General features: G+C 38.1%; 1 protein-coding gene and 1 long non-coding RNA gene across 3 annotated transcripts; one reads left to right on the top strand and one right to left on the bottom strand.

Annotated features, from left to right (window-relative positions):
- On the top strand, positions 1–13693 carry LOC127522856 (inhibin beta B chain). Its single transcript, XM_051913179.1, has 2 exons — positions 1–1107; positions 10837–13693. The coding sequence occupies exons 1-2, from the start codon at positions 723–725 to the stop codon at positions 11610–11612; spliced, it is 1161 nt and encodes a 386-aa protein (XP_051769139.1). The 5' UTR covers positions 1–722; the 3' UTR covers positions 11613–13693.
- On the bottom strand, positions 12693–16613 carry LOC127522857 (uncharacterized). Of its 2 annotated transcripts, XR_007932737.1 has the most exons (4): positions 16559–16613; positions 16338–16374; positions 15738–15824; positions 12693–12814 (listed from the first exon to the last, which is right to left on the bottom strand). It is a non-coding gene; the product is annotated as an uncharacterized LOC127522857 (long non-coding RNA). The 2 variants fall into 2 exon arrangements; XR_007932738.1 differs by lacking the exons at positions 16338–16374; positions 16559–16613 and adding an exon at positions 16007–16327.
- Positions 16614–25701: the final 9088 nt, after the last annotated feature.

Below are 25701 nucleotides of genomic sequence, written 5' to 3'. Positions count from 1 at the left end.
AGCGGCACAATGTTTGTTTGCACGAGAAACAGAGCAGAAGCTCCCGAACACCATCCCGAGCACCGAGAGCGATGATGAAGAAGTATTTGGGAAACGTACATTGGAAGTCAAAATGTCCAACAAAAGAGGACGGGATCTTCAACTGAAGAACTAAAATAAAGGCGAATGATTATTTGGAAACGCTGTGGGGAAATTGACTGGTTTGCTGCTCGCTTCCCTTCATCATGGATGACTTTAACTCAATAGAGTGAAGAAATCACCAGGACAGCTCCTTTGTTTAGTCTGTGGGCTTTTTGACGCGTAATACTGAGATTTCCAGTCATGCCATGACGCATCAGACTCGTGCGTAAAAGCGCGGCTGTACGTGGACACATCTCAAGAGCTCCGGCTACTTTCTTATTGACATCATACACGAATCGGATGGTGTAACGGGTCTTCCTCGCTGTGATATCGATCCGAATTGAACAGAAAGCATCGCGGAGTGACCAAAGACAAGAAGGAACATATTCTAGCCGTTTACAGGATTTATTGCTTTTGTATTGCTCTTTGCGTTTTTCTTAAACCGGACCGGACCTCTAGGAGTGGATATTACAGCCTGACCAATTATTTCACTTTTCCCTACTTTTTAAGTGCCACTTTTTAGGGGGACGGGACGAACTTGGCCGCTTTCATCTCCATCAATCCAGCTCTCCAGCCACCCCTGCCGTTTATTATCACGGAAGATGAAAAGCTTGATGTTCGGAGTGCTTTGTTTTGTGTCCTTCCTCATCTCCATCCGCTGCACACCGGCACCGGACACCGAAGCCCAGAGCATCAGCCCGAGCTGCGCGTCCTGCGGGCTCAGCCAGACGGATGGACCCACACGGGTGGACGTGGAGTTCCTGGAGGCGGTGAAGAGACACATTCTGAGCCGGTTACAGATGAGGGACAGACCCAACATCACCCACCCCGTCCCGAAGGCGGCGATGGTGACCGCGCTCAAGAAGCTCCACGCCGGGAAGGTGCGCGAGGACGGGAGGGTGGAGATCCCGAACCTGGACGGACACGCCGCGTCCGTGAACGAGGTGGAGGAGGAGGCGTCGGAGATCATCAGCTTCGCCGAGACAGGTGTGTTCGAGGCGGGTCTGTGTGCGCGCATTTACGCGTCGCTATTATTATGATTGTGTCACGGTATAACGTTTTATAAGGCAATTAAGTCTCGACTAAAATTAAGCTATTCAACTATTACACCGTTTTTGCTCCGGGAAAAGAGTCAGTTCAATTAAAAGATTTGATTAATATAGCGGGGCATGTTGTCACAATAAGAATATGCATTAGAGGCCAAGTTTATACAGCGGTTAAAAACAAAACAATTAACGAAACAGCAAAAAAACAGAGAGACATTAAACTGTAGGCAACCGAGAATGTAAGTAGTAAATTGTTTATAATTAAGACGCGTGTGACAACCTGCCCCGGCCTGACATTTATGAAAAATTTAGTTGAACTTTCAGTTCATATACATCTCCTTCACTGTGTGATTATTGTATTAATGCAAGTCAGAGTATTTTTATTGTCTATATACACTAAAAAAAAAAAAAAAAAAAAAAAAATGCTGGGTTAAAAACAACCCAAGTTGGGTTGAAAATGGACAAACCCAGAGATTGGGGTGTTTTAACCCAGCAGTTGGGTTATATGTTTTATTTAACCCAACTTTTGTTTAAAAATGACTATATGGCTGGCTTAAAATGAACCCAAAATATGTTGGAAATTAAAAACTTATAAAGACTTATAATTACTACAGGGTGAACATTTATTAATAAGATATTTAATGAAAGTTTGTTGTTTAATTATTATTCATTAAACTTATTAATAAATGTTCATTTCCAACATACTTTGGGTTCATTTTAAGCAAGAGATACAGTAATGTTTAATCAAAAGTTAAATAAGCGGGTTGGGCAAACATTTAACCCAACCGCTGGGTTAAAACAACTCATTAGCTGAGTTTGTCCATTTTTAACCCAACTTGGGTTGTTTTTAACCCAGCAGTGTAGGCTAGAGATATTACAAAAATATTGAATTTGTAATCTGGACGACAGAAGTGACAAAAGACAAGACTCAAAACCTCTGACATACAGCTCTAGTGACAACTTGCCCCGGTCTGCCTTGTGTATGGGCTGATACACTTTACTGTTGCTATGAAGAAAAACAAATGGTATGAAGGGAATTCTACAATAAATCTTCATGTTAAAGGTTATTTGGTTCTGTTTAGGTTGCTATATGATGCTTTGGAGATTCAAAAAAGTTTCATTAGGCTATAGGTTCTTCAGATCAGTGTTTTGGTCTTTAAAGCATCAGAACATCTTATCATTTTATTCTATTCAGAACCTTTTTAAAAGCATCAAAAAGAGCATTTAAAGCCATCAGGGTTCAGGAATCACACAGAAAACTGTTCATGCATTCACAATCCTGTTAAAGAATCAAACGAAAGCCATCTTATAAATCAACAAATCAGATGAAAATGCATCACAGATCTATTATCTGACATCAGCGAAACATTAAAACACACACAGTACAACTTTCAGTTGCAATTATTGAGCAGACTACAATCTTTTGTATTCAGGGCTGAGAAAATGCACTAAAATAAACGTTACTGGATTGCTATCTGCCATAGTGGCTTATGATCTGATTACATCATGAGCGTACGTTGTTCACAAAGACAAAAGGTGTTTGTCTCGTTGCACGAACTTCCAAAATGTCTTTTCTTTTCAGTTGACGTCAAATAGCTAATTTAATATCAGTTAATGCAATAAAGGGGACGACTTCCCCTTTAGATTCCATAGAGAAGAGTCAGGATTGGGATGCATGAAGCTGCTTCCACTGAATTCCAGTGCATGCAATCACATCCCATCCTTCAATTTTTTCCACTTAAATATCCTGTTACATTCAAAAATCTGTCACATTATGCATGTAAAATGGGATGCAAAGAGCGTTTCATGTTGACTTCAAGACCAGAATTGAGTTTTTTCAGCTCTAGCTTGTCGATGTATTGTAGAATTTGCTAAACAAATTCAGCAGCTTGCAGCGAATCTGAGTTCAGGTCAAACTGCGATCAGAATCCTTTCTTAGTAAAGCACACATTCACAATGAGCAGGGTTGAGTCTTACCGACACGCCACAGGTCCCGTCGCAAGCGCTGCCCTCCGTCCAGGGCCAAACCAGGCATTCATGAAGTCCACGAGATCGCGAGCACCATTCGGGCCGCAATTATTCAGTCCCAGCGCAGACCTGGACCTTTGACCCTTTGTGCTGTGCTGTTCTGAGGCTGCCAAGATGAGACTCGCACCCGGACGAGATCCAGGAACAATTTACTGAAATGCCTCGTGATGGAGACTGAAAATGACTGGTGAACTGGTCGTGTCAGGTTAACCGGTCAGTATATGTTGCTGGTGTTGTCCGATGCTTTTACAAAATACACGTGTTGATTAAAGGCTGTTTATTTTTTGTTTTGCAGATCTGACGGTTTTAAACTCACTGTTGCTCAAAAGAATCTGAGCTTTCCACTTAAAGTCATCATCAAATACCGACCGCAATCCATTTAACATCCATAATTTCAGAATGAAAGACAGAAACATAAAAAAATAATTCACAAGGATTTTAATAGATGGAACAAAGTGTTTTTAAGAAGATTGATGATGTCAATTGACAAGGAAAGTCATTTCAGATGTAGAACAAGTTATTATACTTTAATGAAATAAAAAATGTTGGGTTAAAATGGACAAACCCAGCGGTTGGGTTAAATGTTCGCTCAACGTGCTGGGCAGTTTTATTTAACTCAACTATTGTTTAAAAATGACTATATGTCTGGCTTAAAATGAACCCAAAATATGTTGGAAATTAAAAATCAGACACATAATTACTAGAGGCAACAATAATAATCAAAAGGTAAACATTTATTAATAAGCAATTTAATAAATGTTTATTGTTTATTATGTATTAAACTTATTAATAAATGTTCGTTTATTAAGCATATTAATAAACGTTAATTTCCAACATATTTTGGGTTCATTTTAAGCAAGAAATACAGTCATTTTTAAACAATAGTTGAGTTAAATAAAACTACCCAGCAGGTTGGGCATTTAACATTTAACCGAATCGCAGGGTTAAAACTACCCATTCGCTGGGTTAAAACAACCCAATAACTCGCAATCACAGGGTTAAAACAACCCATTCGCTGGGTTAAAACAACCCAATCGCTAGGTTAAAATAACCCAATCACTGGGTTAAAACAACCCGAATCGCTGGGTTAAAAACAACCCGAATCGCTGGGTTAAAACAACCCATTCGCTGGGTTAAAACAACCCGAATCGCTGGGTTAAAACAACCCATTCGCTGGGTTAAAACAACCCAATCGCTGGGTTAAAACAACCCAATCGCTGGGTTAAAACAACCCATTCGCTGGGTTAAAACAACCCAATCGCTGGGTTAAAAAGAACCCAATCACTGGGTTAAAACAACCCGAATCGCTGGGTTAAAACAACCCATTCACAGGGTTAAAACAACCCATTCGCTGGGTTAAAACAACCCATTCGCTGGGTTAAAACAACCCAATCGCTGGGTTAAAACAACCCATTCGCTGGGTTAAAACAACCCGAATCGCTGGGTTAAAACAACCCAATCGCTGGGTTAAAACAACCCAATCGCTGGGTTAAAACAACCCAATCCCTGGGTTAAAACAACCCGAATCGCTGGGTTAAAACAACCCGAATCGCTGGGTTAAAACAACCCAATCCCTGGGTTAAAACAACCCGAATCGCTGGGTTAAAACAACCCGAATCGCTGGGTTAAAACAACCCAATCGCTGGGTTAAAACAACCCGAATCGCTGGGTTAAAACAACCCAATCGCTGGGTTAAAACAACCCGAATCGCTGGGTTAAAACAACCCATTTGCTGGGTTAAAATAACCCAATCGCTGGGTTAAAACAACCCATCTGCTAACAACTTGGGTTGTTTTTAACCCAGCATTTTTTAGAGTGTACTAAACAAAGATTTTTTAAAATAAAATACACATAAAAATGCTTAATGCTTCATCTATGAATAGAAAAATATGAAATAAAAAAGAAATAAAAATAAAGGAAAATTAATAGAAAGTTAAAACAAGTAAATAATAACAATAATAATAGTAAAATTCTATAAAAAATAACATAGTAATAGTGAAAAAAATACATAAATAGTAACAAAAACTTCAGACACCTAAAAATCCAACTCAAGACATGATATTAAAAAAGTAACAAATTATAATTTCTAAAACAAAAATGCACAAATTTATGACATTGAATTTATGAAAACATAACTCAGAAAGCAGTTTTCTGCAGTTGTAGTGACTGGATGAAGCCATCATGCAGTGGATTCTGGGAGCTGTGAAGCCGCTGGCACATCAGTAAAGCTGCCTGTGCGTCTCATTAGGATGCGGGGTGACCTCAGGACATGGAGCTCTGGAAGACGTCCAGAATCTTCTTGAGGATCTCGTTTTCTGTAAGAATGGTGCTGCCCTGCGCTGGCAGAGGCCAATTGAGTCCCTCTAGGTTTCTGTGACATCTTAATGGTGTGTGGAGACTCAGGTGAGGACGGGTGCCAAGAGGGATAATTCGCTCGCGCTGTCTATTAGAGCCCAATGATGAATGTGCTCCGCGCTTTACTAAAGGCCTGAATCGAAGCGGGAAGCCGTCCAACCTGTAATCATGCGTTCGCCCCACGTCACTGCTTGTTTTTAGCTTCGCTTTTACGCTTTGATTTGGCCAGCTGGAACTGGCAGTGACAGTAAACACCATCCCTCCTGTGTTCAGTCGCGTTCAAGCATCACTAGCGCTTGTTCTTAGGGTTAGTGGGTAGCCAGGCAATGTTTTCCTGAAACATTTTTTTGTTATACTGGTTGAAAGTCTCTTCTCGTCCTGATGGCAATCAATAATTAAAGTGTTGAGTCAGTCACTGTCATTATAATGTACATACAGTGTGTTTTGAGCTGTAGGACTATGGAACAGGAACTTTAAGTGTATAAAACAAGCAGTGAGGTGTTGTTTGTCCTAATGGCGTTTGCAAACCCCTGTGGATGAAGCCACAGCTAATGACACACAGATTACCTCTGCGGTGTCGGTCAGGTGGGCACATGCTGGGCCGCTTGTATTGTGGCTGTAGAAGGACCCGCCCAGGTATTGTTTTGTCAAACTGGCAGCAGCTTAACGGCGAGGAGTTTTGTCTTCGTTTCCTGATGGTTTGTGTCCCATGATTTGGCTACAGAAAGTGGGTCGCAAGACCGTTTTGAGTGGGTTGCGGAGAGTGTGGACAAAGGAACAACAAAAACGAAATTCTGAATGTTTTTCTGATGCGGAACTTTTATTTTGAAAGACATGCGTGGAAGCTGTTGACTATGGAAGCTTGTTTCCGCCACTAAATGAAAAATAAAAAAGGTAATTTGACTTTATAACTCGCAATTCTGACTTTATATCATGTAATACTGACTTTATAACAATTCTGACTTTATATCTCGCAATTCTGACTTTATATCTCGCAATTCTGACTTTATATGACGTAATACTGACTTTATATCATGCAATTCTGACTTTCTATCTCGCAATTCTGACTTTATAACTCGCAATTCTGACTTTATAATTGGCAATTCTGACTTTATAACACAATTCTGACTTTCTATCTCGCAATTCTGACTTTATAACACAATTCTGACTTTCTATCTCGCAATTCTGACTTTATAACACAATTCTGACTTTCTATCTCGCAATTCTGACTTTATATCACGCAATTCTGACTTTCTATCTCGCAATTTGCAATTCTGACTTTCTAACTCGCAATTCTGACTTTATAGCAATTCTGACTTTGTAACTCGCAATTCTGACTTTCTAACTCGCAATTCTGACTTTATAGCAATTCTGACTTTGTAACTCGCAATTCTGACTTTATAACACAATTCTGACTTTCTATCTCGCAATTCTGACTTTATATCACGCAATTCTGACTTTCTATCTCGCAATTCGCAATTTTGACTTTCTAACTCGCAATTCTGACTTTATAACAATTCTGACTTTGTAACTCGCAATTCTGACTTTATAACACAATTCTGACTTTCTATCTCGCAATTCTGACTTTATATCACGCAATTCTGACTTTATATCTCGCAATTCTGACTTTATAACACAATTCTGACTCTCTATCTCGCAATTCTGACTTTATATCTCGCAATTCTGACTTTATATCTCGCAATTCTGACTTTATAACACAATTCTGACTTTATAACAATTCTGACTTTATAACTCGCAATTCTGACTTTATAACAATTCTGACTTTATAACTCGCAATTCTGTCTTTATATCTCGCAATTCTGACTTTATAACAATTCTGACTTTATAACTTGCAATTCTGACTTTATAACAATTCTGACTTTATAACTCGCAATTCTGACTTTATATCTCGCAATTCTGACTTTATAACAATTCTGACTTTATAACTTGCAATTCTGACTTTATATCTCGCAATTCTGACTTTATATCTCGCAATTCTGACTTTATAACAATTCTGACTTTATAACTCGCAATTCTGACTTTATAACAATTCTGACTTTATAACTCGCAATTCTGTCTTTATATCTCGCAATGCTGACCTTCTATCTCGCAATTCTGACTTTCTATCTCGCAATTCTGACTTTATAACAATTCTGACTTTATATCTCACAATAGTGAGTTTATATCATGCGATTTTATAACTCGCAATTGGAGTTTAAATCTTGCTATTGCAAGAAAAAAACTTACCTTTTTTTTATTATTATTTAGTGGCGGAAACAAGTTTCCATAGAAGGATGCGTATATGATGTTCATTCTATTCATCAGGATCAGTGTGTTCATGTTTTATCAACTGTGGAAGCTTGTTTCCGCATTTAGGTTAATAGCCTAAACTGTTTAATCATCAGTGTTAGCGATATTCTTACATATTATGTGTATGTTAAGCAAAGTGCTTGTGCATGTGTCAACCATTTTTGTGAAATAAAATGGCTTGGTTCAAATTCAAATGTTTTCCCTGGATACTGGGATAGGCTTCAGCCATATGACCCTTCAGAGGTTGTATAAGGAAGTGAGAGATATAAGTATATCCAACTTCATTTGCATACATACAGTATACTTGCATAAAGCGATATATATGCCTACTATATAGCAAAACTCAACTTGTATCATCGCAAAATGTAAACTATATCATCACACAGATCTGTTAAATGCATGAAGATATTAAGATATTACTTCATTATTTTCTGTAAAGCTGCTTTAGAATAATGTATTGTGAAAAGTGCCATATAAATACATTTGACTCACTGGCTTCACTGCGTGTGCCACATAGTTCACCCAAAAATGAACATGTTCCCAGGAACATCATATAGTGTAATACTGTTTGTTATTGTTACTAATGAAAGTCTTCATGAAGTATTACCTCTAATTCAGCCAGACAGAGTTTACATTTAAATGAGTTAGAGCTGTACTCAAACCAAATGTGATTATCCAATCAGAAGCCTGCGAGCCGCCCATGTGACCGGCACACATCGCTCACTCGCTCTTTTGGCACAGCCGCGGGCTTCATCCACACAATTATACACATGCACAACCATAACTTATGACATATACAGAATATTTTTAGATTTATTTTTAAACATTTCTATTTTATGTGTGTTTTGCGGACACTTTTCAGCCAAATTCCTGAAGGATCAGATTTATTAATCCTCCCAGAGCAGCAGAAACATCATATTTCTTGTTTTATGTTGGAGTCTGCAGTGGGAAAAACAGAGAAAGAAAACAGAAAACTGTCATGTTAGTTTGTTTGCTAAATCAAGCATCACTATCAAGTATAAGTGCATGTGATCAAGTGAGAAAAGCACATGACAAAATGATGTGCATGGGATAAGTTAGTTCAGATATGAAATAATAGATTTTGATTAGTTTTGAGTGTTTTGGTGGCACCAGAAGCATTCAGTATCATGTAAATGTGCTGCTTTTGTGACTGTCAGAGGGATGTGCTTGATCGCGCTCTCACTGTACCGCTGTATGTCGACTCCTGTGATGCGTTTCCTGTGACGTCACACTGCTCATTGTGCGCTCTCTGCGGCTCAGCAGCTTTCGCTGGGAAGTCTTTGCAGGGTTGTGTTGTGCTCTCATAAGCTCTCTCAGTCCTGTCATCTCCATCCAGACCCCCGGCCGCACTGGATCGGACCCCAGAACGAGACACAGAGAACACACACTTTTAACCATTGAGATCAACAAACCTCTCGAGAACATGTTCAGCTCATATTTCACCTTAAAATCAGGAGAATGATTATTAAAATAATATTCAGCACAAAATTAAGCATTTTGTTGTTGATATTTATTTTCAAAGTATTATATGTCATAGTAGTATTTTTTTTACCTGCCTTTAATTTATGCTGAATTTAAGTTTCATTAAAATAAAAGGTTTCTAATGGAACCAATCAAGAACATGTTCCGGCCATAAAAATTAGATTCTACACAAAATGAAGCTTATTTATAGGTCAAAAATTATTTGTGGCATTTTTCCCCCTCTTATTTAAATTGCAAAGTGTTTATACATCTTAGTAATATTTTTGCATTTAATTTAAATTAAGTTTAATTTAAGGTTTAATAAAATGGTTGAATCTCATGAACATGTTTGTCATATTTTACCTCAAAATCAGAAATAAAAAATAATTTCTTTGCACAAATATCTATTTTATTCTGAAAATTAAGCTTATTTATAGGACAAAAATTATTATTATTTTTTTGCATTGACATTTATTCTCATTCTCATTCTTAAATTGCATTATTTACATGGCAAAGTATTGTTCTGCCGTTAATTTATGCTGAATTTTAGGTTTAATAAAATAAAAGGTTTCAAGAATTTTACCTCAAAATCAGAAATAAAAAAATGATTTCTTTGCACAAATTTCTATTATATTTTGGACAAAATTAAGCTTATTTATAGAACAAAAATTATTATTATTTTTTGCATTGACATTTATTCTCATTATCATTATTAAACTCCATTATTTAAATGGAAAAGTATTGTCATTAATTTATGCTGAATTTTAGGTTTAATAAAATAAAAGGTTTCAAGAACATGTGCGGGTCATATTTTATCTTAAAATTAGACATAAGAAATTAAATTAGCTTACAAAGATGTATTATGTTCTGCAAAACAAGTAGTATTTTAATATATTTTAGTATTTTAATGACAATCAAGCGCAATTCTCCCCTTTTTTTTTTTTACTGTAATGTGATCTATTTTTGCTAAATTTATGCTAATTTAAGTCGAAAACTTCGAAAACCCATTTAAAGTTTTTCGAAAGTTCGAAAACCCATTTATAGGACAAAAAAGAGATGTATTAATTGTGACATTATTTATATGAGAAGTAAAGCAAGCCCATTTCTCCCCTATAAAATATAATAATCCTCTTTTTTTATTTTGCACAAAATGAAACCTATTTGCAGGAAAAAATATTACTGTAAACATTAATATGAAAAGAATAATGAAATATATTTCAATTGTATTTAAAAAACAAATAAATAACTATATTACAGTAATGAGAATCTCATCAGAACGAACACAATGTAATGTCTGTAGGTTGAAGTGTTCCCAGTGTGGGAGGCCATTCACGGTGGCATTAGAGATTCGCTGGCCTCTCTGAATGTTAATGTCTGGAGTCTTCAGTCCGCCGCGAGGCTTTATCCTATAGGCTTTCAGTTCACCAGGTTCAGTTGAGTAACAGTTGATGAAATGCACTGAGCTGACCTCTTTTCTCCTCTCTTGATCCCACAGACGAGTCGCTGACCTCCAAGACCAGCCTGTTTTTCGTGATCTCCAACGAGGGCAACCAGAACCTGCACGTGTCCCAGGCCAACCTGTGGTTGTACTTCAAACTTCTGCCTAATATTTTGGAGAAGGGATCTCGGAGGAAGATCACGGTCAAGGTTTACTCACAGGAACCGGGTGTCGGGAGCAAGTGGAACTTGGTGGAGAAACGTGTGGATCTTAAACGCAGCGGCTGGCACACTTTTCCACTGACGGACGCCGTGCAGATGGTTTTCTCCAAGGGCGATCGCCGGCAGAACCTGGACGTTCGGTGCGAGGGGTGCGACAAGATGGGCATCGTGCCTATTTTGGTGAACACGGCCGACGAGTCTCACCGCCCCTTCCTGGTCGTGCAAGCGCGAGCGGCGGACAACAAACACCGCATCCGCAAACGAGGCCTGGAATGTGACGGCAGTAGTAGCTTGTGTTGCCGCCAACAGTTTTACATCGATTTCCGCCTCATCGGCTGGAACGATTGGATCATCGCCCCGTCAGGGTACTTTGGGAATTATTGCGAAGGGAACTGTCCTGCGTACATGGCCGGGGTTCCCGGATCGGCTTCGTCTTTCCACACCGCCGTGGTGAACCAATACCGCATGCGGGGAATGAGTCCAGGATCCATGAACTCCTGCTGCATCCCGACCAAACTGAGCACCATGTCCATGCTGTACTTCGACGATGAATACAACATCGTGAAACGGGACGTGCCCAACATGATCGTCGAGGAGTGCGGCTGCGCTTGAGAAAACACGGACCTGAAAATATTCCAAAAGCTACTAAAAATATCATAGTAAGAAAGTAATATTTATGACTTAAAGGGTTAGTTCACCCAAAAATGAAAATTCTGTCATTAATTCATGTCGTTCCACACCCGTAAGACCTTCGTTCATCTTCAGAACACAAATGAAGATATTTTTGATGAAATCTGAGAGCTTTATGTCCCTCCATTGACACCTACTCAACGCAACTGAAACTTTGACGCTTCAAAAAGTTCATAAAGAGATTGGTAAAGACAAGAATGAACCTCATTGGTTCTTGAGAAGCTCAAACGCGATGCGTAACACGAGAATGAACCTCATTGGTTCTTGCACGTCACATGAACATGCTTGAGCTTCCGTTTACCACAACTAATATGTCCGTTGTTTAATGTTTATATGTGAATAAAAGTCTAAATTAAGTCTGTTCATTATATAAAGCGATCAAGTCTCTTCAGAAAATTTGTACTACACTGCTCAATTCATATGGATTAGTTTTACGATCTCTTTATGAACTTTTTTTGAAGTGGTAGTTGTGTAGACTGTCAATGGAGGGACAGAAATCTCTCAGATTTCATCAAAAATATCTTCATTTGTGTTTCGAAGTCTGTTACGGGTCTGGAACGACATGAGGGTGAGTAATTAATGACAGAATTGTCCTTTTTGGGTGAACTAACCCTTTAAGGTGCGGTCACATTTCAGCTAAATATCATGTGCAAAAAAAGGTCAATCGTCCATTTTCAATAGCGTAGAGATGAACATGAGCGAAATCTGTCTCCTAAGACAAGATTTCGCCCGTGAAATCTCGCAAAGCTACGATAAATGTGACCGCACCTTTATCCATGCTCACACATCCACATTCAAACACACACCCCAACTCTTCCAGCATCTTTGTACATATATTTATGTTCTTTAACCATCGAGTGATTTAGTTTGTACGATACTCTCAGCTTTCACATCAGAGCGATGGGAACGTCTTTTCCCCAGGTTTAGCTCTCTTGAAAAAAATGGAACAAACTGAAAGACGGAGGAGAGGTGATCTTAAAGACATTTATATCCATGTACCTGCCCAGAACTGAATCAAAAAGCACTGACCATCTTCTCAAAACAACGTCAGCACTTCCCACAATGAGTACATTGAGTGACAACCAATCCATCCGAGAGCATCCATCTTGAACTTCAACGAACATCTGCAAAGAGCAAAACTTTTTGGGTTTCTCGACAGACATGAGGTCCATTCATAAATCATGAGGCGTGTCTTGTAATGTCTCGGGAGCCTGATTACTCATGCAACAAGCCGAAGAAACACGGAACAGCGTGTGGAGCAAACGGCACACGCTCTTCTAAAACACAAGCGAATCGAGCGATCTCATGGTGCAGCATAGCACTTGCAAAAAATATCGTAAATGCACAATATTAAGCACTTGCCTTCGAAGGTACCAAGTGGTTCACAATCTTCTGAAATAAGTGCCGCACAAGCTATGCAATGTATAGTAGTGACCTACACCAGATGACCCACACTAGATACTTGTTATGAACTGTTTTCAATACTTGAAATGTAAACTTTCGCTTCCTTCTCCGAGCGGATGGTTGTTACAATGTTTGCACTGAAGTTGCATTATTAGTAAAGAAAAAAAACCTGCCATTGAAAAAAAAAAGAAAAGTTATTTTTATAGAAGCAAATGAATGCTGTTCAAATGTATTATACCGAATTATGGAACCAAAGAGGCCAAGACTTTAGCTATTGTGAGATGGCGAGGCCATCGGATTCTTTTGTAAAATACTTTTTAAACGCGCAAGAGGCCTAAACGATGTATCAGGGTACAATAGAACGGATTCCATTTTCAAGTTGTTTTTGTACAGTAGATAAATGGAATATTTCATATTTTTCCATCAATTTTAATTGTCTTTTTTTTCCAGTTTTCTATTTAATACTTCTAGCATCTATTCCGGAATCATTTAGAGTCAAATACATGCCATCTCTGTACAGCTTATGTAAGATAAAAATGCTTTTAAATATTTTGTTCTTTGTAACTGTTATGAAATAAATTTCTTATTCTGCATCAAGACTGACCGCTTTCATTCATGCACTTTTATCCAAAGCCACTTATGTTTTTTATCAGTTCATGCATTCTTGGGAATCGAATCCATTAGGTTGGTGTTGCTAAAACCGAGGTCATGTTTTTGATTCCCAGGAAATGCATGAATTTTGTGTTAGAATTTCATAAAATATACTGTGTTTGCTCAAGCAAGCGTCACTATGACAACACTTAACTCTAAATAATAAACTGAAGTGGGTATTTTGCATGGTTTGTGCGAAATAAATGATCTATTCGTCAAAGAAAACTGACAAAAATGTATCCACAAAAAATATTAAGCAGCACAAGTGTTTTAACACTGATAATAATAAGAATCATTATTAATAATTGAGCAGCAAATCATCATATTAGAATGATTTCTGAAGGATCATGTGACACTGAAGACTGGAATAATGGTTGCTTAAAATTCAGCTTTGCATCACGGGAATAAATTACATTTTACAATATATTACAATAGAAAACATTTCATTTAAATTGTAAAAATATTTCACTATTTTTACTGTATTTCTGATCAAATAAGTGCCGCATGGTCAGCTACAATTCTTAAATCTAATATTGCACCAACCGCACCACTGAAACCATGTTCTGAGAGCTGCAACAGGGGAGAAGACTAGGAATATAATGCACAACATGTTGTCTTTGTTGTTTTTTTGGACAAACACAAGGAAGTAAATTATAAACTTGTCGTGTTGTGACAGATTTTCAACTCGTGCCCAAACTAAACGCCACTGACCGTGCCACATTAAAACTCAGAACATCCCAGATCTGTCACCACTGTGATTATGGCATACGTGCACATTAGTGTGTCTGTCGCGGGAGTGTGTGTGTGTGTGTGTGTGTCAGCAGGAGCCAAATTACATGTTTTGGAAAGACACACACAATCTCACAATACTGGGAATCTCCGAACCAGAGGAAAACACATGTTTAGACAACAGATCATAGCTGAGAAAGCCTGAATCTGACACTATAATAATAAAAACACTGAATTATGTATATTTATGAGTGTTTATAATTATATACCTGTCAAATATTTGGGGTTGGTAAGATTTTTTTATGTTTTTGAATAAAAGTCTCTTCTGCTCACCAAGGCTGCATTTATTTTGTCAAAAAATACAGCAAAAATAGTGAAATATTATTACAATTTAAAACAGCTGTTTTCTATGTGAATATATTTTAAATTGTAATTTATTCCTGTGATGCAAAGCTGAATTTTTCATGTCTTCAGTGTCACATGATCCTTCGGAAATCATTCTAATATGCCGATTTGCTGCTCAATTATTAATAATGATTATTATTATCAAAGTTGAAAACAGTTGTGCTGCTTCATATTTTTGTGGAAACTGTGATAGATTTTGTTTTTCAGGATTCTTTGATGAATAAAAAGTATTTTTCAAAATCATTACAAATGTCTTTACTGTCACTTTTAATCATTTTAATGTGTCCTTAATGAATAAAAGTATTTTTTCTCACTCCAAACTTTTGAATCCACAAAAATCTGAAGCAGCACAACTGTTTTCAACATTGATAATAATCATAAATGTTTCTTGAGCAGCAAATCATCATATTAGAATGATTTCTGAAGGATCATGTGACACTGAAGACTGGAGTAATGATGCTGAAAATTCAGCTTTGCATCACAGGAATAAATTACACTTTACTATATATTCACATAGAAAACAGCTATTTTAAATTGTAAAAATATTTCACTATTTTTACTGTATTTTTGATCAAATAAATGCAGCCTTGGTGAGCAGAACAGACTTCTTTTAAAAACACTAAAAAAACTTAATTATTTAACAAACACACTTTTCACTGGTAGCGCACATGCAGTTAAGGGCCTGCCTAAAAAAACTCTGAAACCAGTACAGTATGTCTTGTGATCTGAATATCTCACACACAAATACTTCCACACTATCTGAGCTGTAAAAGCGCAATAACACTGAGTGATGTGGACAGAGTTTGACATTCCTGTTCCAGCACTCGCACAAAACAACACAGTGATGCAGAGACATACATGTTTTCCTCCAAAGGCAGACGGGAGCGGAACTTTATTTTACAGGCCTGCAGCTTCAGTTTACTTCCAGCCGACAGAATCGTCTCTCTGCTCAAACACAAAGAGAAACAGTGTTGAAAAGATCATGTGAGAGCAAAACACAAAACTCATAGACGATACCAAATATGGTGAGCGATCTGGACTGAAGTTCTTCAGGCCCGGGCATCTTAAACCCGCCAGAGGTACAAATCATCTCAATGAGTGACTGTAAAACAATTAATGAACTTAACGTCACTGAATGCAGAACTGTTTGATATTTCAATAAAACTCCTGCTGCTAATAAATGTCTCCCGTGTCTGTGTAGCCGAACGCAGTTTGTTTGTCATCAGGCGACTGTGTTCTGTAAAACGCTCCAGAATTTTTCATCCTTGTGAGTTTGCGGAAGGGAATTTCTGGAATGTTCCACTTCAGTAATCAAAATATGTTGATCGCAGATATTTTTACCCGCCGCATCCAGGAGACACCAATACTGAAAAAGGCCTGATTCAGACTCAGACGGGTCTCAGTGGTTCAAGGACTAGTTAACATCGCTAAATAAAGACTCTGTCATCATTTACTCACCTTCGAGTTGTTCCAAACCTGTATGATTTACTTTCTTCTGTAAAACACAAAATGAGATGTTAGGCAGAACATCTGAGCTGCTTTTTTACATATTAAAGGAGTCATAACATGGATTTTTTTTAAAAATTATATTAATATGTTCCTTGAGGATCACTTATAACATTAATAAAGTTTTTTTGCACACAAAAAAATAAATATATATGCAGAAATTCAATTTCAACCTTCATTCTGGCCCTCTGTCTGAAATGATCCATTTTAAGGCGCGGCTCCTTTAAGGCTTAAATGGCTACTGTTGATTGGCTAATGCCATTGCATCATTTACATTATGAAATCATTTACTCATGGTTTGTGCTCTCAGATTTGATACAGGCGGCTGCTAAATGCTCCGAAAAAACATATAATCCTCCGACGTGATCCGGAACGGCATTAAAATACTGTACTAGTGTAGACAGCTTCGGTGATTATAATGGATTCTATTTGCTTTTGACGCGGCAAATGTCCGCCGTTAAGTGACTGAACACCAGTGGGCGGGGCCTATGGTGTGATGATGTATACTATTCATCGATGCTTGCTATGGAGGCGGGCATATGCAAATATATTTGCCCGTGTGACATCACAGATCCTGCGATATCAAAACGAGCCGTTTTTGCAGCTTGATTAAGTAAATGCTTTGTTTATAATGATGTTTTAATGGTACAAAGACTCTTTTTTTTGTCAAAAGATCAAGGTAAATGTGATTTCTCATGTCATGACCGCTTTAAAACAAAAATATACAATGAGCACAGTCTGTCAAACAAAAAGAAAACTCCATAAAAGCATAATTATTATTCATATGCTAAATGGCAAGGCATATGAAAGGAAATTTAATTACTTTACTGATAATCATCCACTCTTAAATCTCATTTGCAGTATTCAGTAATGCATGAGAATGGTGAATCAATTACATCTCATCTAAATTTAAGTTAAATTCAATCAATACCTCAACAGTGTTATTTTAGGTTATTTATATACTATTACAGCATTTATTAATATTATGAAAAAGCTTTTATTTTTATATTTTCAGTTTGCATATATTGTATATATACAGTTCTTTCTGGTTCTCGAATCTGATTGGCTGAGAGCCGTGCAATATTCTAGTGATAATAACAGCACTCCTAGCTTTTTACCATTTGTATCACTCCGCTTGAAGTCCACCGTATTTTTTTTACAAATACTACACTTTTTAGTTCGTTTTTTAGGTGAGAATGTAGTTATTTAGACTTGAAATTTGTCACTCATATTTAATTATAGCACCTATTTTACAATTTGTTTTAATGTTTTTGGAGATGCGAGCTCAGCGGCAGTGCTCGTGTACCCGCCGAGAACAGCTTCATCTGTTATATATATATATATTTAATTTAGCATAGATCTATTTTATTTTTTCAGTTTTAGTCATTTCAGTCCTTCAAAAAAAACTTATTTCAGTTAGTTGCCAATGCAAAAATTCTAATTTTTAAAATTTGTTTATTTAATATTTATATTTTATTTCACCTTTATTTCAATTAAAAATCTATAATATGACTCGCAATACAGTGCACAAGCTGTCTGCACTAATTTAATGGTGCTTTTTTTTACCTTGGCAGTATTAAAATCATCATCTACTGTAACTGCACTGAAATTGCAAAATGGTTTAAACTACGTTAGTGAGAGTTATTGATGACAGAATTTTCGGTTTGGGGTGAACAATTCATCTAAGGTTTCGAAATGACAATGCAAATGGCCGGTTTGTTCAAACACACATCTCACCCTCAAAGCGAGTCCAGAATAAACTCAAGATCACTTCCACCGTAGAGTAAATCCATCTCTTTCCACCCACGGTGAAGAACGAAGGGCTTGTCATTCTGACGGTCCTCTTACAACAAACACAGCGCTCATGGGCCCCTGTACGATCATTTATCACTTGACATGTAGATGGTTAAAGCACTTCTGACATGCCGCCCCACAAACACATGTTTTCCCACAGAACAAAAATCAGTCCCATCTTTTTTCATGATGTCAAGGGGGAAGTACACAAAACCTCGGCTCGTTCTTAAAGAAGAGCAATTACAGATGGTACTTGGGAAAATGTTCGTAGCACAAATTTCTTTTTAGCCTGTGGTCATACTCTGACATGTTATATAAAACACACTTGAACGTGCATTCGCACGAAAACAAGATATTGCCTTTCGGGGTCAAGATGAGACGAACATCTCAGCCCACAATTAACAAGTATTGCCCAACAAAGGCTCTTTGCGTCTCCCTGTTCATTGTGTGTCAATATCAGGTGCGTTTCAGCAGGCCTGAAGCTTGTCGCATTATCCCGAGGGAAAGAATAAAGACAGATTTCTTTGGAAGTGACAGCGGTTTTATGAAGGAACACAAAAGATGGACTTGGCATATCATTCTGCTTAATCCCATAGAGGAGGGATTCGGGTCCTATTCAAGTCTTGTCACTTTAGTGTTGGGATACTATCAAACTGAACAGGTGGATTTCCTATAGAGGCGAAACCAGGGCCCCTCATTGTCATAACCGCTGGCAGGGCCCCACCGCCGATCCATATGTCATCTCTTCCTGTTTGTTCTGAAACGGCACGCATTGCAAAGACAGAAAGCAACTTTGAAAATTTCATATAATGCATTGGCATTTTGGATGTTAAAATACTTTCTGTAAAGAAACAAGTGTTTGTTACCGTAAAGATATGTATTGTAATTGAAATCTACAGATGCAAATAGATAAAGTGCAATAAAATAAACACTTAAATGTGTATTTTGGAATTTTTCTTTCCACTAGTCTGAAAGAAGAATGTTATGGAAGCAAAATAGACCAAAATCTCAAAACTGACTAGTGCATGAAAAAACAATGGATTTGCCTGTATAGTGTCTCACCTTAAAACTACTCAACTGCATAGCAACACCCTGGCAACCACCCACAACACCCTTGCATTGTGGTGACAAATTTTGCATGCCCAAGCACCAGATTTTTCTCAAATGTAATAATATTTGCATTTGCATCTGGTGCAGAAAGTGTGTGTTTAAAACAGAATAAAAGCACAAGCAGAGTTGTTTGTGGTAGGAGACGGCTTTAACATCTCAATGCCTGACTAAAAAACAACATGTGTTACTCGCAGAAACCTCGAGTGAACGGGCGGCGCGAGGACAGAAGTGTCCCTGCATGCGTCAGGGTTCAGGCACGCCACTTCAGCCCTCATGACTGGAGTGTTAGCCGTTCTGTCATAGCCAGCCGTCTGGACAGGAACACGACTCGAGAGGCTGATAACGCCAGGATGAGTCACCAGACGCCATGTCTTCAGCCCCTGAAAATAACCTGTGGGGCCTCGGTCACTGCAGACGGGGCCGTGACATAAACAAACCGTCTTATACAGCAGTTAAACACACCAGAATATCAGCCGAGGAAAGACTGAAGCGCAGGAGTGTGTGAAACATCAGTATGAGTATTACGGCTGACTCCATATACTGAGAAATCACTCAGCATCTGAAAGATGTCTCACTTTACATTTATTTTAACCCCTGTCATTGGCAGGTGAAGCAGGTGTTAAAGTACTTAAAGGGATAGTTCACCCAAAAAATGAAAATTATCCCATGATTTATTCACCCTCAAGCCATCCTAGGTGTATATGACTATCTTCTTTCAGATGAACACAATCGAGTTATATTAATAAATATCCTGGCTCTTCCAAGCTTTATAATTGTAGTGAAGGGGGGACATGATTTTGAATTAATAAAGGGTTAATAAAGGCCTTCTGAAGTGAAGCAATGGGTTTTTATAAGAAAAATATCCATAGTTATAACTTTAAAAACTATAAAACTGGCTTTCGGCAACAGCTGTACGCCAGTCTAGTTTTGGGTGAACTATCCCGTTAAATAGTTTTTGAAAAACGCAAAACTTTGAGTTTCGAGCCCTGAGGTAAACTGAATGATATGACTGGATTGAATCAACAATGAACTGAAATTAGCTGAATATGAAGCTATTGTCTTCTGTAGAGCTGCTTTACAGCTGAATTTAACTCTTTACGTTACTCTTCAGTGTGATTTGAGCACATTAACCCTTTCCCCACCATTGACGGAATTTTCCGGCGATCCATGTATTCACTGTTATACGGTAGGGGGCGCTATTACGCATCTTCTGAATGAGTACAGAATCTCCGGATCAAAACACAGGTGAAGAAGAAGCAGAAACAAGCACTAGAAGCTATAACCTCAGTGTGATTTGAGCACATTAACCCTTTGTTTGCCATTGACGGAATTTTCCGGCGATCCATGTTTTCACTGTTATACGGTAGGGGGCGCTATTACGCATCTTCTGAAAGAGTACAGAATCTCCGGATCAAAACACAGGTGAAGAAAAAGCTGAAACAAGCGATAGAAGCATTGCTGACGCACATGTAAATTATCGCGATCATCAAACATTAAACAGCATATAAATCAAAACTGCCTAACGTTACTGAATGAAATGGTGAACCCATGAAGAGGAAACGATCTACTCCATCTGTGTTTAGATCATCCCTCTGAATCCCATCCAGATAAAAATATGATTTTCTCAGCTTTTTGATCGAAACGTTCAACATTTTATCGTGTTGATAAAAAAAGAATGCATGAAGCTAAAATAAAATGTTTTGTTTGTTTGTTTTCTTTTGATATATTGTATGTTCAGATAACAAATATTGTGGGGGCCATGAAAGTTTTGTGAAAATTATCAAAAATGCCGGCAACTTTTAAAATAAACACTGGTGTGGAAAGAGTTAAAAGCTAAAAAGATGGGCAATGGCAGATGAATTGCACAAAATGATCAAAAAGTTTGACACAAAGTGATTTCCCATTTGTTGCCATGTTAATTTCAAATAATTTAAATTATATTAATTATATTTAAAATATATATTTAATATAAAATTATAATGTCATCATTCTAAAGGATAGTTTTTTATTTTATCTCTATAAATATAAATTTGGTAGAATTTCACTATTTTGTCTCCTATACCTCGACTTTTTAAGTTTCCCTTTACAATAAATTAACAAAAAGTAATGAAAGTTGTACTCTGTGAATCGTATTTTTGATATTTATCAGTATAATTTTTATCTAACAAACAACGACTGTCCTCAATCCCGCCCTCATTACCATCCCATCGAGTATTTATCGGCGTTTCCACCATTCCTCGAAAACACAAGCGCACCAGCGGCGTTTAGGTACACGGGTCACTCGTGGCATCTGGACAAAGGCTCTTGCTTTCATAACCGGCCGCGTTTTATATTGTGCCACCAAAAGGTCCAGATGGTTTGGTGCTGCTCCTGAGGATCCCGGCCCGTTTCAGACGCTGGGTTTCCGTTGCAGTACAAAGCAGCCCCTTCCCCTCATGCATATTCATGAGGACAGCACGCTTGTTAGGAGTGACGACCACCTCCCATCATTTGAATATTCATAATAAGCACGGCTCGGGAAAAGGGTGACGTCTGTGTGCGCCTCATGAATATTCATAGGAAACTGCCCAAAGGTTTAGGACTCGGAGTTTTGTGCAAACAAATTTCACGGTACATCTGCAGAAGACACACCTCCTCCAGCACAGATAATGAGGATGATTCAGAGAGACTGCGGCAGATGCCGTTCTATTGAGAGGATTATGACCAGTCATAATAAAACACTTATTGGGGATTTATACAACAACAGCAATTTTGAGAAGTTTCAAATCAAGCATGGCGTAATGCTTTTCAAAGTTGAAGAGCAGGAAAACGCTCACCAGCTATTTCACTGGCAATTAAACACTGATAAAGAGACACGTTCTTTCGGACGGGTAGTCGCTTTGTGGATCCGCTACAATAACATCGCATTCATTTCTTGCATGTTATTTTGGCCGAACCACAATACCGATCGATATGAACTCAAGAACCGCAGCAGTTCTGTTGGTAAGAGCTGTAAATCCTAGATCAAATGAGCGCTGGTGAAAATTAGGGCCTGAAAAATTGGGTCAAAAAAACAAAGGATTACTCCAAAATTATTCATCCCCTGCAGCATTTGTGGTATGCCTCTGATCTCACCATAAGCACAGCCGTGTACGGCCAAATTATCATATTTGGCTTACATTACATATCCAAGTTTGGTTTCAAGGAAGCCCTTAAACGGATGATAATATCAAACAGATTTGACTGACTAAAAAAATATATTACACAAAATGATTTGGAATATTTTGAATAGAGCTCATAGCTGGACATGCATTCTCCTATATGATGTTAAAAAGTATTAAATATTACATCTATTTCTTGTGTACATTAATGCATGACAGACACTTTCTCTTTCAAGTGATTTAGGGAGCAATTAAGGCTTAAAATTAATTAAGAGACATGAAAACAATGAAAACAAACGAGAACTTTGTTTTGCTCTTGGTAGAATTTTCATGGGAAATAGGCTATTAGTAACACTTTACAATAACGTCCCAGTAGTTAACATTAATTCATGCATTTAACAACAACTCATTTTTTACAGTGTTTATTAATATTTTGTAAGGTAAGTTTATGTTAGCTCAGGTCCATTAAATAATATTAAAAGATACAACGTTTGACACACTTTTAACTATGCATTTGTATTTAACATTAACTACACTCTAAAAAATGCTGGGTTAAAAACAAACCAAGTTGGGTTGAAAATGGAAAAACCCAGCAGCGTTTGGGTTAAATGTTGGCCCAACCTGCGGGGTAGTTTTATTTAACCCAATTATTGTTTTAAAATTACTGTATTGCTTGCTTAAAATGAAACCATGTAGTTGGGTTAAAACAACCCAATCGCTGGGATAAAACAACTCATTCACAGGGTTAAAACAACCCATTCGCTGGGTTAAAACAACCTATTTGCTGGGATAAAACAACCCATTCACAGGGTTAAAACAACCCATTCGCTGGGTTAAAACAACCTATTTGCTGGGATAAAACAACCCATTCAGAGGGTTAAAACAACCCAATCGCTGGGTTAAAACAACCCATTCACAGGGTTAAAACAACCCATTCGCTGGGTTAAAACAACCCATTCGCAGGGTTAAAACAACCCATTCGCTGGGTTAAAAAAAACCATTCGCTGGGTTAAAACAACCTATTTGCTGGGATAAAACAACCCATTCAGAGGGTTAAAACAACCCAATCGCTGGGTTAAAACAACCCATTCACAGGGTTAAAACAACCCAATCGCTGGGATAAAACAACCCATTCACAGGGTTAAAACAACCCATTCGCTGGGTTAAAACAACCCATTCGCTGGGTTAAAAAAAACCATTCGCTGGGTTAAAACAACCTATTTGCTGGGATAAAACAACCCATTCAGAGGGTTAAAACAACCCAATCGCTGGGTTAAAACAACCCATTCACAGGGTTAAAACAACCCATTCGCTGGGATAAAACAACCCATTCACAGGGTTAAAACAACCCAATCGCTGGGTTAAAACAACCCATTCACAGGGTTAAAACAACCCATTTGCTGGGTTAAAACAACCTATTCACAGGGTTAAAACAACCCAATCGCTGGGTTAAAACAACCCATTCGCTGGGTTAAAACAACCTAAATGCTGGGTTTGTCCGTTTTCAACTCAACTTGGGTTGTTTTCAACCCAGCATTTTTTTTAAAGTGTAAGATTAATAGTTGCTTTAGAAGTAATTTCATTGTTAGTTCATGTTAATTAATAACTAATGTAAACAAACAGAACCTTACTGTGAAGTGTTACCAAAATATTTGAGTTCATTTGCAGATGTCGGAATCTTAGAGTTGAGATTTTTGGGGTATTTTTTACACTTAAAAATAAAAGCACAGACAGAAACCCTTTAAAAACCTTTCCATTGGACAAAATGTTCTTTATAGTGGAAAAAGGTTCTTTAGATTATTAAAATGTTGTGCACTGAAAGGTCTTCTGGGGAACCTGAAATGGCATTGCTGTGAAAATCACCTTTTGGAACCTTTATTTGTGTAGAAGAACCTTTTTTGGTTCCCAAATAATAGTTTTCATTGAACACTTTTTCCACTATAAAGACTCCATGGATATTACAGTTTCTGGAACATCATCAATGCAAATAAAGAACCTTCATTTCTAAAGAGTGCAGAAGAACCATCTAAAAAGCAAAAGTCTCAATTTCATCACCAATTAAAAGAATTGAGATTTACTGTTCAAGACGTCTCAGTTGGACCTTTCTTCTCCAGCACAGAATATGTTCTGCTTGTAGGTCAGTCCCACATGACTGTTCTGAGGTCAAGACCACACCACATACTAATCTACCAGCGTGAATGACTTCATTAGTCAAGAAGGCGGCGGCGCAGAAGATGCCAAACATCTATCATTACGAGGGTTTAAGTAAAGCCGCGGTGGGAATACGAAACACTCTCAGCCTCTTAAAGGGATTTGTGAATTAGTTTGCTTTCTTAAAAGGCACGTTCAAAAGCTCTTTCAAGCAAATGCACGTTCACGAATCGCGACGAGAAGACGTCTGAGAGATCAACCGGGAGCTCTGGCTTCGATTATGAGGGACATGTGACAGAGATGGATCGCTAAAGGAAAACAACGTCTTATTTTACATGTCTAATGAAGGAGAAAAAGGAACAACAACAACAAGTCTTTGACTGCCAATCGTGTTTCAATCACCCCTTTTCCAGCCGCTCTGTTGTCATTCGTCCAACCAAATTTCTCATTAATTGGTTTCTGGCTTCCAGCTCCTGCTTTCCACATCTCTTATATGTATATTTGCATAACTAATTGTTTGCCATAGCGAGCCAGAACGCTCGAGCCAAAATCCCATGCAGTCATTTAACCTCGTTAGTGTCAGAGTTCCTGATCGCTGACTGACCTGGTAATTGCACGTGCAGAATATGGCAGCGATTCAACGAGCCGCCGTTGTTTGTAATCTGATTTCATTGAGGGTTCATTACTGGACGGACTTCGCAGCTTGTGTTCGTACTAAATTAGCCGACATTCACATCGCAGAAACTGCGACATAAACAAACATTGGCAAGCGAGCCGCGGCACCAGTCGTCTGGCTAATCTTTCCCTTGCGTCTCTTTTCCAACAAGTGAAATTGCGAGCGAATCGCCAAACATATGATGCACGTATCTTCCTGTAAAGCTTTCTGAATGTGCGTGTCAGTGTTTAAAGAAGACACAAAGCTGTGGATTGCGGTTTGATGCTCGTTGATGGACACAATCAAGAGATGCACCGAGGGGCCCCTAGGGGCCTCCTGCTGAGCGGAGACAGAGTCTGTGTACTTATTCGAAGGCGCTAACACAGTGGGCCAGTGTCTCTCCCAGCAGCTGTGTTCATCCTCGAGTGTTTAGAGAGGCTTAACGCTGTCCATCAGGCCTTAATGT

This window comes from Ctenopharyngodon idella, chromosome 11 (genome assembly GCF_019924925.1).
Source record: "Ctenopharyngodon idella isolate HZGC_01 chromosome 11, HZGC01, whole genome shotgun sequence".
Classification (NCBI taxonomy): Eukaryota; Metazoa; Chordata; class Actinopteri; order Cypriniformes; family Xenocyprididae; genus Ctenopharyngodon; species Ctenopharyngodon idella.
The sequence above is the reverse complement of the archived record's forward strand: the minus strand, read 5'-3'. Positions and strand labels throughout refer to the sequence as shown.